Below are 17,696 nucleotides of genomic sequence, written 5' to 3' on the forward strand. Positions count from 1 at the left end.
CTTCTTTTCCCCATCAAACCCTGAGGATGGTGATTTGCTTTTGCTTTCTTTGAAATGGACCAAGTGATCAGACTCCCCCAGGCCGGCAGGCATCAGTGGCAGGAAAATAAATCATTCTGATGGCCAAGGAGAGAGAGGTTGGTGGGGGAGAAAAATCTTCCATAGAAAACAAGAAAGGCTGACCAAGAAGCAAGGGCAGAACTCTGTCTCTGAGGCCAGCATCAAAGGGGGTTTGGGTTGGAAATGAGATATTAAAGTGGCCTCCAACCTCGACTAGCCAAGAGGCATTGCATTACAGATATAGATGCTATTTTGGAAAATGTGAGGTTTTTCAGTTTTCTTGCTTTTATTCCAAACAAAGCTCTGAAGGAAGTCTGGGCACGATCAATCTTGCTCACCAAAAGCCTTGACAGCTTCTGGCCCTTAAGAACACATTTCAGCTTCGAGCTCTTTCCAAGATCAAATGTGGCCGAGCAAAGAGGAGAGCAGGAAACGCAAGTAAACAAGGAAAACTAGTCTTTTAAAAGATATTTTTTGTCAGTGGAAGGGTTATAGGATTGCTTTTAGGAAAGGTGCTTTGTGGATTTGGGGATGGCGGCTTTTGGCATTTGCTTTTATCAGAAAATATTAAGGGGTGAAAGGGAGGGGAGATGCAGAGAGGGAGCAGCACTACCTCTATATAGCTGGGCTTTGTCAGGCACTGCGTGGGTGAGAGCTTTCTGCCTGTCTCAGCCCCCTTAATTCAAATACCATCTGGAAGAAAATGCTTTTCTGAAGCTGCTCAACACTGAAATAGTCCCCAAATCTATTACTTTAACTCAGGAGATATTTTAATAAGAATTTCTTTTGAATATCTAGAAAGTTGGGATGCGATCAGTATTTTTTTTCTTTGAAAGCCAAAATGAATGCCTAGAGTGGCAAGATATGGAAAATCATATTAGATTCTCATTTTACAATTTCTGCCCTGAGGGAAGGAAGAAGCTTCTAAAGCATTCCTCCCTCAGCTAGAGATTTTTTTAGAAATGTTTCAAATAGTGGTAACCCGGTAAGATTTTCATCCTTGCGTGGAGATTCATATTCTGCTATTCTCTCTCCTCCTCCTCCTCCTCCTCCTCCTCCTCCTCCTCCTCCTCCTCCTCCTCCTCCTCCTCCTCCTTCTCCATAGATACTGCTCCTTATTTTCCCAGGTAACTTACACATGTCTCTAAAATAGTTACTTAAAAAGAAGACTTCTGTAATCTGCTCTGCTGGAACAACCAAAAGGTGGAAGCTCCAATCCTCACAAAGACTGATTTTCCTGCCTCTGCATTTCTGAGGTCTGATCGTATTTCCCCAGGGAGGTTGGGGTAGGGGGAGCAAGACCTTTTCCCCACAGACCAAACTCTTTGAAAAGAAAACATATATATCAGAAGCCGCAGGACAGATATGGAGAAAGCACCTCAGGGTGCAAACACCCAGCTCTCTGCAGCTGTCTGGCTTTGCATCGTCCGAGCCTTTTTCTTTTTCTTAAAAGGAGAAAAGGTTACCTAAAAGCAGTTCGTTGGGACCTAGCAGGTACCCAGAAATGGCTCCAGTGCCTGCTTCTAAGGATCCTCTGAGGGCAATTCTCGGGAGGATGATAAAGGCCATAATGATGGATATTTTGGATTGCAAACAAAATGGCGACATTTTTCACTTCTGTCTCTGAAAGACACAATCCAGGGAGGATGGGGCTTATTTCTCACATCAGAAGCTTTGATCCCCAGACGCTGGCGGTTCCTCACTCCCAGTTTTGAGGAGGTTGATGATAGGGGATACAGTTCTAAGGTTTGCATTTTTTGAATTTAGATCCTTCTCTGAGCAATTCTTTAATCAGGAGATGGAAATATTTCCTTTTACTGTGCCTGCCTTTGCCTCTTCCAGTCTGTAGGCAGCTCTATCTTAAATCCAGGAGTGGAAATGTAATATTTAAGCTCCCGTAGCATCAAATGAAAGAAGTACTTATACAATTGTATTTTTATTAGAAAGATACCAATCTCCTTTTTTCTCTCCCTCTCCCCCTGAGGCCATAAAAAGGAAGCTGGGAGGGACGAAGGAGAGGAAATAAATCCAGAGAATGGCAAATGCTAAATTCCACGAGGAAACTGATGCTAGCATTCAGGCAGTCCAAGGAAGGGCTCAGGGAGACTCCCCTGAGCTTAGCCCTCCTTTTGCTTGAGGTCTGGGGGAGTTTCAGTCCCTTTGGATCTTCTCGACTCTGCGTGTCGATTTGGGGAGAGATGGTTTTCTCCAGGCGCGATTATCTACTGCGAAGCATCCGCGAAGGACACATGAGTATGAACGCTCCAGGAAAGAGTTCTGTATCTTCTGCACGGTTGGTGATTCACCGGGTTAAGAAATTGGTTATTCCGCTTTGGCCGGTGCTGAAGAACACTGGAGGACTGCCCTGCGTTCTCCCTCCGCGCGGCCGCGGGGCACCTGTGCGCCCCCCGCCGCGTCTCGGTCAAGCTGCCTTTGTTTCTGACAACCGGACGCTCCACAGCCCCAGCGCCCTCCGCCTGCCTCCGCGGCAGCTGGGAACCAAGCAGCCCAGCCGCACAGCCTTTCCAGAGCTGCCGCCACCAGGAACCCGGACTGCCTCCCCGAATATTCGCTGAGCTTTCAGGCGAGCCGCCTGGCCAGGCCCCAAGCTTGAGGATCTGGGTAGGCTGCCGCGGCCTACTCCGCCAGCTCGCCTCCGCCTGAAGTCCACGCAGACACCCATCTTCGGCCAAAGAACCCCTTTGAACACGGATGTTAATCAGAATAAAAACTTTATTTTTTTTTTGTTTTGTTCTCAGAATGTGAGCAGCAAGGAATGTAAGAACTCTCAAAACAAATCTAGCATTTTTCGCGTTTACAGATTGGATGTTCAGTTTCGCCGGATGTTACAAACCTAAATCACTGTTTTCAAACGCTGGATCCTCTCTGGTTTTATTGCATCATTACCGTTTTATCAAGGAATTATAGTTCCCTTTCAAATAAAAATTTTATAAGTACGCCAATACACCATTGAACAAAAGGCCCAAGAAACCTTCTGAACAATCAGGGTACAGAATTTCTTTAATATAAATACGAACGGATGGGGATAAATAATATTTAAAACTTAGACTATTCAATGCTTGCAAAAAAAATATAAATAAATCTGACTGTTCACCAGCATACACACACGGAAAGACGTACACTTAGTCATCCTTGTACAGGGAGCCCCTGTTTCAAAGCGCCTTTGATTTTTTTTTCTCGCTCTTTACAAGAAGTGCAATTTAAAAAACTAAAAAAATAATTAAAAAAAAGTAATCGCTCCCCCTCGGGAACCATAAAGTACGAACAAATTCACATTTGAAAACTCGACTAGAAAATTTGTTCATATACCCTGTTTCTGATCAAAGAGTGGAGAAGGTAAAGGGCGCAGGGCCAGTGGCCGAGCGAGGGGCGGGAAGAGATAAATATCGCTACTGATACTGACAGCCATTCCAGCAACCAAAATTGCTACGTCACATAAACTATAAAAATGCATTACCAGAGAAAACAAAACCGGGGAAAGGGGGGCGGAGGAGAGAAAAAAGGCAGGGGCAGGAAATACATTTTTAAAAAAGAAAAAGGAGGGGCGGGGGACTCTCCTGGCGCGCAGCCCCAGCCCACCATCACAGGTGGGTGAGCTTGGGTGCTTCCTGAATTCTTCCCTGAGAAGGATGGTGGGCAGTAAGGTCCGTGTAGGTGGGGTGTGGTTCCCCTGGCCCCGGCGCGTGGTGGTGACCGCTGCCCAGCGGCCCAGCGGCCCCATAGTCCATGGCAGCAGAGGTGGCGTGGGGGAGGTGAGTTAGGCCAAAGAGTGCCGGCCCGGAGTTGCTCATGGGTTCCACATAGCTGCCCCCCACGAAGACGGGGCTTCCCTGTAAGTGTGGGGTCCCATAGCTGCCGTTGCCCTGCAGGCCATGAGCATGCGGGTCATAATCAGGGGTGCCTCCTGCGCTGGCCCCCGCCGCCGCGTAGCGCTTCTGTGGGGGTGGGGGTGGCGGTGGGGCACAACTGGGCAAGGGTGCAGGGTAGGAGGCTGGAGGCAACCCATAGGTGCCTTGTGGGGGCTTGGAGAAGGGCGGGGGTGACTGGGGCTCATATGGGACACTGTTGACCAGCGAATGCATAGAGTTCAGATAGCCGCCAGCGCCAGGGGGCACGGGGCTACGACTTGGAGATTGGCCTCCCGACGACGTTAGCATGCCCTTGCCCTTCTGATCTTTCTTGTATTTCATGCGGCGGTTCTGGAACCAGATCTTGATCTGGCGTTCTGTGAGGTTCAGCAGGTTGGCCATCTCCACCCGGCGTGGCCGGCACAGGTAACGGTTGAAGTGGAACTCCTTCTCTAGTTCCACCAGCTGCGCACTCGTATATGCCGTTCGCGCGCGTTTGGATGAAGCTTGCCCAGGTGGGCTCTTGTCACCAGCGCAGCTCTCTCCTGCCAGGACAGAGAGAGGAAGAGCACGTCAGGGGCTGCGTGTGGCCCCGCCCAGCTCCTGACCCAGCCTGGCCTCTCTTTTCTCCAGGACCCAAAGATCCCTCCATCTGTTAGGGCCCCGGAGAGGAACAGGAATTAGGTGCTGTCCTCTCTCCTGGTTGGGGGAAACCGTAGGTGGTTAGTCCCTCATTCAGCTAGGGAGCAAATCATAGGCTTCTTCAAAGAGGGAGGTGGACTGAAGTCTCCAGTTAGCTTTCCTGTTCTGTATTTCCTTCCTGGCACTGACACATTTACTGGCCCTCTAGGCCCATCAGACAAGATTTCCTGTGGGCAGGTCTCACCATCTTCATTCTTTTCCAGTATCTGAACTGTGGGACACATAATGTACACTCCCAAGTCTTCTTTTCCTCCTTAAATGACTAAATATGAGGCAGAAACTTCAGCTGGCCAATTCTCCAACTACCCAGAGAAGATGGGCCGAGTGGAAACCCCAAACTGAAAGGCTTCTGCCCAGAAGAGATCTCATTGATGCTATCCATTTCTGTTGGGGAGGTTCATGATGGCCTATCCATTAGGGCTCCCCATGTCATTAAGCAGCCTGCCAGAGCTTTGCCCACCACTGTTGTGCCCTCTGTCCTCCTTGGCCCCCAAATTCTGGCTCTGGAGGCCTGAGATGCTCAAACTTAGAGCAGAGCACTGGCAACCAGAGAGGGCAGGGGCAAAGGTAACCAAGATGCCAGGAAGCCCAAGGCCTGGGGCCTTTCCTCCACTGGAGTGCAGTTCCAGGAGGCCCATGTGGTTCCCATTAGGATGACAAGCTGAATCCCCTCCCTCAGGAAATCCCTGGCTGCCTTCATTGTACTAAGTCTGAGCAAAGCCTTCCCAGAGGTGAGGCAGTCACTCCATCTGCTGGAGTGAAAATGGCTCTGATTATAGACAAAGCATTGATTCTGACTTGGAGGATGATTAGGCCTGCTTTTATTCTGCCACATTTCAGGATGGGGAGGATGTCACTGTTTCATTAGAATACAGGAGCTGGGCTAAAAGAGAAACAGTGGAGCTCAGGATGGTTCTGCCTAGAGGTCAGAACTCCAAGAATGGAACGGAGGGATTCCAACTTCATTAGTCTCCACCTGCCCTTGGGGAGATCTAGAGAGACTCCCATCAAGTCTGTGTCTGGGGGTTCCTGGTACACAGAGGCCTTATCACCTCTTTAACTTGCCAAGATTCTGGAAAACTTTGGGGTAGGGAGGAGGGAGAGTGGGAGCAGTGGATTTCTGGAAATGTTCTACACTCTGCTGGCTCTGGCCAGAAGTGGCTTGGAGCCTCTTTCAGAAGGCACCCCTTTACCTGAGCTGGAGCCGCTGGTTTTCTGCTTTGTGTTTTGCCTCGACTCTTTCATCCAAGGGAAGATTTGTTTGGCCACGGTGGGCGAGTTGAGCAGGGGGCTCTTGGCTGCGCTGGCTGGGGTGGGGTTGCTGTTGGCATTCTGAGGAGGGGAGACAGAAGAAGGGGGCGGCGGAGCCGCAGGGGTGGGCGCAGGGGGCTGTGGTGGGGGCTGGGGCGGCTGTGGGGCAGGGGGTGCCACCTGAGGTGGGGGTGGGGGCAGGGGCGGGTCACCCAGGCCTGGGGGCTGGCTGGGCGGGCCGCTCAGGGTACGCAGACACGCTTCGCTCAGTTCATGCGCTTTTGGATGGCCCCCTGCGCTGACGGGAGACTGGAGTGAGCAAGCAGGTCTGTGATACTCGCCGTCAGAGCCCAGAGCGGCAGATGCCGCATATGGCTGCTGACTGGCATTATAAGCGAACCCGTTGGCTGCCTGGTAGGGGTAGCCACCGTAGATCGCCGAGCTGTCGTAGTAGGTCGCTTTTTGCATCGCGTTGTTTCACAATCTTGATCGCACACTCTGACAGGGGCTTGACACCCGTAAGGGCGCACATTGGCACGCCCCCGAGGTCACGTGACGCTCCGCCGCCAATGGCCGCTTGCCGCAGACCTGGGAGGGGGGGCAAGAAGCGCAGCGCGGTGAGGGCTCCGCGCAAATCCATCTTACTCTCAATAGCTAAGTGACATGAAAGCCATAAAAGAAAAAGTGGTCAGCAATATTTAGCAGCACGACTTGGCCCCGGGCGCATGGAGCCGCGCTATAAAAAGCCGCTGGAATTTACTGGCAGCTACAAATATTTGCTTAACTTGCGTCTGGAGTTGGGGGATTTTCCGGGGAGAGAAAAGGAGAATGACTGAGGGCTGGAAGCTGAGTCTCTGGAACCAAGGTCCAAAAGGAGAAAGGCCTGGTAGGCTAGAAAGAACAAGATTGGAATCTTTCTTTTTGGGGGTGGGGGAAGAAACGTTGGTGCCCCTTCATCTCTGTCCTTTTAAATCATCCGAGACCCCAAGCCTCTCCCCTCTGTGGACCTTGGGGAACCAGTCAGAAGGCAAAGAGGGGCTTGGATCGCTATTTCCCCCCCTGGAATCCCCGCTTTAGTACTGACACTTGCCAAAAAGAGCCCTAAGGTGGGGTTACTCCCCATCCAGCCTCTGCTGGGACCTTCCTGTCCTCAAGAGAGGTTTGTAAGCAATTGCCTTATCTGAGCAGGCTGGATTCAGAAGCTGAGCTTTTTAGGCAGTTAATCTACCTTTGTTCAGGGAAAGGACCCACCTCCTCCAAATGAGCTCCTTATGGCCAAGAAACTGGGAGATAAAAGTTTGGGTGGAACACAGGGTTTGTGTATATGTTAGGGAAGGGACCAGGAACATCATCCTGTCCAGCAAGTCACAACTCAAATCAGGGACAGTTCTTTACTCTTTTCCTCTGCTACTTCTCAGGCACTTTGCAGCAAGCCATCCCCACCTCCTTTCCCCAGTTACAAGTTCCCAGACCCTCCTGTCTTGGACTTTCTGAGGTGCTGTTATTCAGGGCAATGATCAAATTCTACCTGTTAAAACATGATGGATTAGAGAAAAAAAAAACAACCCACCAGGAACCTGAAAAACCAGCGTTCATCTCCATGACCACGGCTTGAACTCTCTTTCCAACTTAACGATAATAGGTTCTGTCTTAGAAACTGCTATGTAATTTGATGTATGGGGGTCATTTGGCTCTGGACGAGGCATGGAAGCACAAGCCATAAAATCCTGTCAGAGTTCCCTGATCCTTGTATGCTGCAGTTGTTGATATTTGTTATTTGGTCTATTTACCTGTTTCAGAAACAACAAGTAAAGGATAACACTAAAGACTGGGAATGAAGCTCAGTGGTAGAGCACTTGCCTATCTTACAAGAGTCCCTGATCTCCAGCACCACCAGGAAAAAAAGAAAAGAAAAGGTGAGGAGCAACAAAAATCTAAAAAGCAAGTGAAAACCTTAACCCTTTTTTATTTAGTTCGCAGAAGTGAAATCTACATTTACTCTTTGTTTTCAACCTTGGCATGGTTAACCTCTAGTTCTCAACAAGAAAAGTTCCATATGAGTTGCATAAATTCACACACACTCACACATTCAAAATATAAGTCCATCTGACTGTTAACATTGTAATGACAATTCCTTAAGAAAATGGTTAACACTTCATGCCCCAACTACGTATACTGAACCCCAGATATTATTCAAGTTTTCCAAGGATAGCAGATGTTAACTAGAAAAAATAATTTAATAAGCATCTACCAGTGGATGATTATAATTTTGTTTTTAATAATGGACTCCTTTAGATTTCATTATTAAACCAACAATCTGACCAACATCTGGAAAACAGGCACAATTAATTTTCCAGAACCTCAATTAAAAATTAAAGCGTCACTTATCTGGAGTTACTGTACATAATCATAAGCCCTGGAGTATTGTTACTATTTTGGAAATAGATAAGGAAGTACAGCTACCGTGATGGAAAGCAAATAAAGGATAAAATAAAATTTAAAACTGAATAGCAATTTACTGTCTTGGTTTCCTGTTCTTTCACTGAAAACAGTTCCTATTACATTTGACAGTGTTAATGTCTGGCATTAGAAATTTTTTAGATACCAGGTTTGTGTAAAATAAAACGTCAGGTCAAGAAATTACTCTAGACACTTGAACAGCAAGATATTAGATAAAACAAAATTAAGTTAATTTTGAACATGCAATATTTCTGGTGATTTGCTAATCCATTATCACGAACTACACGGGCCTGCGGCTTACTTAAGCCTTTTCATCAGGTTGTGCATTGTCTTGTAAAATAACGAAAATACCTTTAAAAACCAGAGAGCATATGACAGTCCCCATAAACTTAAATATGCGTTCAACACCAAGATCCCACCAAAGTCCTTCCTATTGTTTGAGGTCCGCAATCACCTTGGACCTCACACGATTCTCCCATAACTCAGTCCCCAAAGTTTCCAACCTAGTAAAGAAGTTGGAGATTTGCCAGCCAGGAAACTTTGCTTCGTACCCCCAAGCAAAGACTGGGAGTGGAGGGAGATTCCTCTGCAAAGATCTGTTTCTGGACAATAACCCCCAGGTGCAGGAGCTGAAGGAGAGTGAAAGAGGCTAAATCGAGTGCAGGAAACAAGAGCTATTGTCTCTCTGCAAGGTATGCCCAAATTCGACCTCCTTGCTCCTGATACTGTCCCCTCTTTCCATTTCTATCCCTTTCTTAGCCTGCCCTCACCCCGAGTTTGAGCAAGACCGTGGAGAAAGAGCCCCTGCGTCCCCTGCCCCCTCGCTCCCTCCCCGACCCAGAAAAGTTGAGGCCGAGATTAGGGGAGAGGGGAGAGTGGGGGCGGGGATGGGAAAGCGGCCTGAACTCGAAGTGTAAGGGTATCAGTCACTGCCGGGAAGGAAGCTCCGGCTTGTGAACTCTTCTTGAACCGAGATTTAAGTCTGCAGCTATAAATCACCGAGACGTAAACTCCGCCATTCAGCGCTCAGAGCGGCCGGTTGTGCCCCTGCTTACCTTAACTTCTGAAGAGCGCCGCGAGCGCAGGCTCGGGCTCCGGCCCCCGGCCCGGCTCCGCTGCCCGGCCGGGTCCCCTCGGCGCGGGATGGGCACCGACCCTCAGCATCAGCCGAGACGGCGGGCGGGCGGGAGACCCCAAGGCCTGGACGCCGCCGCACACAGCGTGGTCGCCTCGCTGCTCCGGCACGGCTCGCCCAGGGCGGACTGGGGCGGCTTGGACCCCCCTCCCACCCACCCCACCCACCCACCCCTCCCCCACACCCCCGCCCCCTGCCCTTCCCGAGGGCAGCAGCCGCGGCCCGGAGATAAGCGCTAGCGCAGCGCGGGGCTCTGCCTGGGCTAGTGGCACCGACTTGGGTATGTTTCTTATGAATATTACACGCGGAGCAGCGTCTGGTCGGGGGTGCGGTGGGGGTGCTGGGGGCGGGCGGGAGGGGAGACCAAGGCGGCAGGGGAAGCGCGGGCCGGCGTGGGGGATGGGGCTGAGGCGAGGGGAGGGATAGAATCGAGAGGGAGCTCGGCGGCGGGAGGAGGGCAGCCTCCCCCCACCCCTCCCTCTCCTCGTTCCTAGGCGTCACTAAAGTCCAGGAAAATTATGCTAATGAGGACAAACGGCTCTCACAAAGGGGCTCTCTTGCCGGGCTCTATTTCTTAGGAATCCGTTTGAGAAACCACACAGCCCTCTCCCCTAGTAATTTCCAGTTGCCGGGTAAAGGTAAAGAGAGAACCAGAAATGAGTTCCCCAGAGTTTGGGAGTTTACTTCACCTGCCACTCCCGATCCTGGCACCCCAAAGCCAACCTTTCTCCAGAGACCTCCCCAACAGCCATCCGGTCTCTTGGGTTATATTTTTAGGCAGAAACTATTGGCCTCTTGATAGCCGGGAGGGAAGTGTCCTGGGGGAGATGTACATTTGACCCAGCGGTGAAATGGGAGCTCTGGGCTCAGGCACATACTAGGGTGCTTAACGACCTAGATCTCCAGCTCTCCAGTGCCCACTGAACAGTACAGTCATGACGCTCACCTACAGGGAAGACAGATACAACTCTGACCCCAACACAAATGGACATGCCTGATATGCCCCCGCACCCCGCCGTTACTGAAGTGGTCTTCCTCTATGAACTGAGAGCTGAGAAAAGGCACGAGATTGCCTGGCAATATTGCATAACTTTAAAGAGGATGGTGTTCCTCCCAAAGCTTCCCCGAGCTCTATAGGTTCAGAAGCAAACTCTGCAAAGGTATGAGTGTGGCAAAAAGAGAGAAAGGGAGCTTTGGTGCAATGCCGAGGCGTCAACGGCCGGTTCTTCTCAAAGAAAGGTGTTAAAAATATAAGTAGTATGTTTAAACTGTCAGGGAGCCAAAGTGTCACCTTAGAGCAAAAACAAAGCCAGGGGAAAAGGGAGAAATCAAAAAGCACTCTGGGCCAGGGTGGCCTCATGCATACCAATGGTTTTTGTCATTTATGGCCAGGCAAGATTTATGACTCCGCGCCCCAAAGCTGTAAACAGAGCACAAAACAGCAAACACTTGCTCCTTATGGCATATTGCAGCGGCGCAACTTGAAAGCTGGAGCTGGCCGCGTAGGAGGTGAGAGTCGGCCGCAAAAATCCGCTCCGCGGCATTTTCTCTTCAAACCCGCCGAGTCGGATATGGCATTTGAAGAAAGAAGGCGTGGGTCAATAATCAACCCGCACTTTCTCCTCCAAACTGCTGACGCGACTCTCACCGCCCTCTCAGCCAGGCCAGCTGCAGGGAAGGCCAGCTCTCTGTGAGAACCTGCCCCGGGAGGGGACGGGCTGGGCCAAGGGGGCCGAGGGCGCCCAAGCAAGGGCTGGGGCGCCTAGAGCCCATACTTTCCAGGACGCCAAGACCAAGCCGGGAAAACCTCGGAGACTGGACCTGAGGAACGAACGGCGGGAGCCCTGGGAGATCTAGGGTGGGAACTCAGTCCGGATCAGGGCCTCCACCCGCCCTTGACTAGGTGGCTTTTGAGTCACGGGCCCCTGCAGACAGAAGTGGGGCTCTGACTTCAAGACTAAGGTCTGGCATCCCGGAACGCGGGCCTCATGCTTCTCTTCTGAAATCCAAAGGATTGGCTTTGGAGCAAGCGCGGGCGAGATGATTGAAAATTTGTAACAGCAGAGGTTGTTTGTTGGTTTGTTATTTTTTTTTTTTTTTTTTTTAAGAAAATACGCTTGTCGATTTCTGCCTTCAGAAATCCCCCGTTGCCGGCTGTGCCCTTTCTAGGCAAATCCCTCAACAATTCTCCAGGCTTCTTCAAACTCACCAAGCTTCTCTTTGCTGAGAGGACCCATTGACTCCTGGAACTCATCCCAAGTCCCCATGCTTCCTGATTTTTCTTCCAGGGGTACAAGAAGAAAAAATTTTCTCAGAAGAGTACTTGGAGCAACGAAGGTGCCTGGTGGTACATTTCTACCATGCAAGGCAATGTCCTGCATATCTTTGAGAGAGCCATAGGGGCTCCAAGGCTACCTGTGCAACCAGGGAAGAAGGTGAGGGGTGACTGTTGGCAAGAAGAGGCATTGAAATTCCAGAATGGGGAGAAAAGTTATTGAGGAATTATACTTGCCTGTGAGAGTGAGGCTGGCATTTTGGGGGGATCGGCCTTTTTAATAGCTAATAGTTTAGCTATAATGGAGTGGTTTTAGTTCTTTCCTGGGAGGATAAACCAACTCATGCTCTATAAAAGCAGCTGTTGGCTTCTCACTGTGCACACTTTTATATAGAACCAGCTCAAGAGTCCATCGTTAGATATTTATTCTGTTTGCTGGCATTGAAGCGACAATAAAAAGATGCCTCTAACAAACCTCTATTCCCTTTCTCATTCTTTCTAGTGAAACTATATTATTTATGAGTCTTTAACTGGGTCAAAATGCGCCAGAACTGGGTCATAAATCATATGAAATGCTGACAAGTAATTGAACAGCAATTAAAGCTTACATTTTATTTCCAAGGGGTGTTTTAGAGCACTTGAAATGGCTTCAGTTTAACAGTTACCGCCGAGACCGGCACAGAGAAGGGTAGAATCAGCCCTTCTGTTCTAGGGAAGTAAATTCCATTCAAGTAGGGGAAGCATGATTTGATTTTTTCTTTTCTTTTTTTTTTTTTTTTTAGGAAATGAGATTTTAAAAAAAAGTAAAAGAGGCAAACCCAATTCCTGACTCCTCATAGGTACCCTTTTTCCTGCGGAGCAGAGGAAAGTGGAATTTCCTCCACCTTTCCAAGGAATTTCCACTCTTCTCAGGAGTGTGGGGTCCCCAAAGCCTAATTAGCCCAGGCTTTCCTGTAATTTGGATGCACAATTTAACTCTCATCTTCCTCCATCCTGGTAGCGGCTCTGTTTCTGGGGCTCTGAAGCCAGAGATGTCTGCCCCTGCTTCCTGAGGACTCTGCCTCCAGATTTTCATCCAACTCAGGGCACACTGGTTAGTTCATAAACTCTCCAATCTGACTTGGGGGCATTCAGGGAGTACCCACACTGAACCCAGTGATGAAACGCAACCCAGTCCCAGCTCCCTTCAGAATGTGAGAATAACCCAACCTCCAGGCAATCAGCATGCTCACCACCACCCCAAGCCTCTCCTAGGTCTGAGCTGTCTTTCTGCATCCCTCCCAGGCAGACGGTGCTCGGGGAAACAATGGCGCTCCCTCGGTCCTGGCGAGTGGAGAAGCGTGCCCTGCAACCCAGCACTGAACAAAGTGGCTGGAAGCATCATCAATAAAATGGCAGCGTATGTGTACATTTCCTCCATCGATTTTCCTCTTGCATCTGTTCAGGCTGCCCAGGTCAGCCCTAACCCTCCATCCCTACCGGCAGACACTGCTGACCCAGGAGAGATTTCCCTTCTCTTCCACCCGTCCCCCACCCTTTCCCTGAGGTCTTGCCCTCCAGCTCTGTGCTCGGCCACCTCGGCCTGTGCGGGGCACTTCAGGACCCTCCCTCTGCTTGAGGCTGAGCTCCTAGGACTCCAGTCCTGTGGTGGACAAAGCCACCCCCACACTGGAGACTACTGGGCCCACCTAGTTGCCCAAGTACCCCTTTCTTTTCAACCCTCAACACTTTCCAGGGAATTAAACTCAGTGTCTGAGGTACTACTGAATCTTTCAAATGGTTTCGTTTCCTAAAGAGAAACAAAGGAAGAGAAAGGCTGAGGGTCCTGTCCATAAGCCAGGGTCTCCTCGCCTGACCTTTGTCTCTCACAGCTATAACTCACTCTAGATATGAACAATCAGCGGAAATACCTTAAAATAAATTCCATCCTCCTGGTGTGGCCTCCAGTCCCATCAGCTAGCTCGCCTAGAACCGCTCCATGAGCGCTGAAAACTGCAACCCGCTGGAAGAGCGCTCTCCGGAGAAGGGGAAGGAGAAGGAGGAGGTAGGTACGTGGGGGTGGGGGAAAGCTCTCGCTCTGTAGAGAATCTAGAAAACGTAATCACAGGCGAAGCCTGCCTGGGTCTTCACTCCAAATGCCACAATAATGTGCTGTATTATGTGCTCACGTGGTCATACGTCAACTTAAATCCTTTTATTTGAAATAGGGAATCACTGAAGGAACTAGGTTTCCAAGCAGAACATTTAGCTTTGGGGAAAGATAAATGGGGGACCTTAACCAGTAGTCAGTAAGAGTACTAAGTATTAGGACGCTGGAGGCCGCCCCACCACATACACACATACATGTCATACAAGGCTGCTTATCTCCACTTACATTTCTTTATACATGCTCCAAACACAAGGGGACAACAATGCTATCCGTGTTCTGAGAGTCCACTTAACTTTCCTTATGACCTCCTGTCCACCACGGACAAACTGAATCCAGCACTCCCAAGTCCCCTGTCTCCTCTGACCCACAGGCCAGCATATAGAAAGGCAAGAGCTGAGCCCCAAAACAACTAGCCTATCATGACCAGTGGAGTTTGTAACACCCGCACCATATACTACATCTACTGGAGACACAAAAAGGCATATAATTACCTGACAAAGCGTTAAAACTTCTTTTCCAACTCCAGTCAATTTTGTTCAATGGGAGCCCACTAGCAAAGACACGCTTGACTTTAAAGTAGTGAGTCAAGGTTTTGAAAAATCTGGAGGGACCTAATGCCCTAGCCAAACCTGCATACATTTCCTTAGTGCATAGCTGAGTGATACCTGAAATCGTAAGTTTCTAAAGAAGAAAAATGTAAGGGGAAATGATCTAATTGCTCCTACAAGAGTTGGTGGGGGGTACCAACCTTCACTTTGTGCTAATGTACAAGACAACTTTGTGCTAATGTACAAGACAACTTGGGACCCTCTCTGCAGGAAGGTCTGTCTACCTTCCCTAAGACAACTCCACATCTATCAGCAGAAACTGAATTGAACCAATTCTGTTCTGGAAGAACCTGGCTAAAACAAATAAGCTGCCCCCCAGGCTTTACCCCAACTCCTGCCTTTTGCTTGGTGACATTCCTCATTCATTTCAATACTTTAGCTCTCCTTGAGCTGTCTAATAAGTTTCCCTTTTCTGGTTTTAGTTTTTGAACTTTGAGTGCTGTGAGGCCAGTAGGCTTCTCAAGTCATATTCTTTTGTTTCTTGAGAGTGTATCTTGAGTTGGTTATCTCTAAGTGTGAGGACTCAATTGTAGCAGCTGCAAGCTGCTCCCTTTCCTTCCTTTCCTGAAAGGGAACAGGAGTTTGATGAAACTGTAAGGCCCTAAGTAAGGGGGCCTGGTCATGGGGGGAGATCAGGCAATAAAAGAGGAGACATAAGCCCTTAGAAGCAAGCCCTGGCCAAAGCTGGTGGTAGTATTGCCACAAGTTTCTGTTTGTGGTATAGCTGGAAGAGGACCTCTATGTGACCTTTCCCACATCTGACCTAAATCAGAAGCTGAAAACTGAGAACCCAAAGTGAAAACCTGCCTTTCTCAGGTTTGGGAGATGGGGAATGGGATCATGGTTGATTTCCAAAATGAATTCTCCTGTTCCTCAGTAACTTAGTCCATTCATTCTTCTGCCCCTTGCACTTTATGAACCCCAATCATTCACATTGAACACTCCAGATATCCTAGAAGGGACTTGGAAGTATTGCCCTCTTGCTGACAACTTCCCCCACCCCAGTTTCTATAGAAGTATTGACTCAAAGATGAAAAGGGACCCCATTTAGAACTCTCAGAACAATTTTGGGCAAATTGAAACTTTTGAGGCCATAAATCAATGGCAGAAGGCACTGGTACTGCTTCAGAGATGAACCTTAATGCCAGCAGGGCCCAGAGGCGTATCAGCTCCATCCTAGAGCCTCAATGCTGCTACTATCCCAGTTAATGATCCAACTGCTGTTTAAAAATTAACATGAACTACTTGAGATGCAGTGATTTGGCAGGATGAGAAGGGGGAAAGAAAGTCAAAGGAAATTTAACTTTTGAGGTGAAAATGACTTCCCTAAGAGAGAGTCTGAGCTGGGCAACTCACAGAAGACCTAACAGCTAAGCATCTTCCTTTACCACTCTGAATTCTGTTTTCCTGGAGCCAAGCTATAAGCCTTTTAAAACTCAGCTACCAATACCCCTCCACTCACCCACTAGCCTCCAACTTGACCAGGCTGGGATCCAGTCCACCAACCAAAATAGGGAGAAAGTTGGCTTGGAAGGAGCAGGCAACCAAGGATACAGACCCTCAGTCAATATTTGCAAGGCTGTTAGCAGATTAGCTATATCTATACTCAAATACTGCAATCTGATTTCTCTATCAAAACTACACTCAACATTTTTGTTGGTTTTGCTACTTAGCATCAGGTCTCTTAGCCCACTGTGTGTGTGTGTGTGTGTGTGTGTGTGTGTGTGTAGATGATAGATCACTATTTAACGTGAAATATTCCCTGTGGGTGCAACTGTAGTATAAATGGGCTCCAAGTTCTCTGGATGTGTGTATCATGTTATACACATAGCCCAAACTCCTGCAGCTATTTATACCTGCAATAGTTCTGTTGTTTGCAGAGATGCAAATCATATATATATATATATACCCAGTTGAAAGTTCCTGAAATGTTCCATCTGTATTTGATATAAACAGGCATACGGTTGCTGAGAAAATAACCTAGTTACTATTATTCTGTTTACTTCCTATCTGATAAAATAATAATTTTATCTAGAGCACCATACCACCCCTGAATAACATGTTGCAATTAATTAACAAGCTGATATCTATCTGGGAAGCAAATTTTGGGGAACACATAGACCTAAGGAATAGAAAACAAAATTTCAAAAATTCTTTTAAAATAAGTAATTCCTGAAACAATTAAGCAAATTCATTTGTTCATTCCAAGCTTCCAAAAGCTATTCCAGCACCCCTCCCCCAAATAGGCACATAATTTATGGATCTTTTACAAGGTAATAAACCACAGTAATTACCTCCCTGCATCCCAAACTAAGAGAACAAATTAAGTCAGAACTTAAAAAGAATTTTAAAGAGTTTTCCCTTGTTCCAAATAGGAAAAGAAAACGTTGAGAATAGAAGATGGGAGTTTTTCCCGAAGGAAGAACCGTGGGTCAGCCCTGATGAAAAGCTGAAGGAGATCCGTTGCCTGCAAAGGCCTACACGTTCAAAAAACAGCAACTTCTCTCGTGGACAGGCAAAAGAATCAGACAAACGGCAAAGCAGTGAGACAAGTTTCCTCAACCAAGAGCTGGCATGGTATTTCCAAACTCAGAACCCCGGCGCAGTTGCCTCAGAAGACAAGGGGAGCAGCCCACGCAACGGCCGCGGTGCCCATGGCCTCTACTTGCTTTTACCTTGCAGTTCCGTGTGTGGTTTGTCTGGGGTTTGCAGGAAGCAACAAACAACCCCTCTGGCTCCCTCCACCCCATCTTTGGCTTCTGCAACCGCTCAACTCCTTCGGCTTATCGCTGGCTTTGGGGCAGACTCTTTGTCTGCTGGAAGTCCAGCATTGTCGGGGCGTGCAGCTGAAGGGAAGCCAGCTCCAAAACTCGTCAGAAGTTAAATATTGACCAGAACCTCTTTCAACCAGTTGTAGTTGCCAGGAGCTGGGGAGGATTAAACTCCTCCCAAACGCCTGGTGCAAAGTCCCGCTCTGGGAAGAGTTTTGGCACGGCGCTTACCTCCAAAGATGTTTAAATCTGAACAAGGAATTGTCTCCAATTCCAGGCGCTCAGGGAATCTCCTCTTCCGGTGTCCAGGCGGTCTGTGGACAAATAAACAGCAGAGGGTGAATGGTCGCTGAGAAGAAAGGGAGTCGGAGGACCGGAGTTGGAAATGCGGCCTGCGCGGGCGCCAGGGTGGCCCT

At 48.8% G+C, this 17,696-nt stretch overlaps 2 protein-coding genes across 6 annotated transcripts in view; one reads left to right on the forward strand and one right to left on the reverse strand.

Annotated features, from left to right (window-relative positions):
• Positions 1-2,775: 2,775 nt before the first annotated feature.
• The window catches only part of Hoxa3 (homeobox A3), a 44,478-nt gene continuing 29,557 nt past the window's right edge, over positions 2,776-17,696 (reverse strand). For 2 of the 5 annotated variants that reach the window (XM_047560061.1, XM_047560060.1), the window contains 3 exons: positions 17,512-17,594; positions 5,825-6,470; positions 2,776-4,474 (listed from right to left, as the gene is read on the reverse strand). In XM_047560061.1, coding sequence (XP_047416017.1) covers positions 3,663-4,474; positions 5,825-6,350 — 1,338 coding nt within the window. In that variant the 5' untranslated portion in view covers positions 6,351-6,470; positions 17,512-17,594 and the 3' untranslated portion in view covers positions 2,776-3,662. Of the gene's footprint in view, positions 4,475-5,824; positions 6,471-9,397; positions 9,640-13,662; positions 14,848-17,184; positions 17,475-17,511; positions 17,595-17,696 lie in introns of those variants that run through there. The other 3 variants (XM_047560063.1, XM_047560064.1, XM_047560062.1) reach the window with 3 other exon arrangements.
• Positions 8,738-11,565, forward strand: LOC124991347 (uncharacterized). The gene is made up of 3 exons (XM_047562133.1): positions 8,738-8,962; positions 9,412-9,757; positions 10,870-11,565. The coding sequence occupies exons 1-3, from the start codon at positions 8,738-8,740 to the stop codon at positions 11,169-11,171; spliced, it is 873 nt and encodes a 290-aa protein (XP_047418089.1). The 3' UTR covers positions 11,172-11,565.

Source organism: Sciurus carolinensis, chromosome 8, assembly GCF_902686445.1.
Source record: "Sciurus carolinensis chromosome 8, mSciCar1.2, whole genome shotgun sequence".
Lineage (NCBI taxonomy): Eukaryota > Metazoa > Chordata > Mammalia > Rodentia > Sciuridae > Sciurus > Sciurus carolinensis.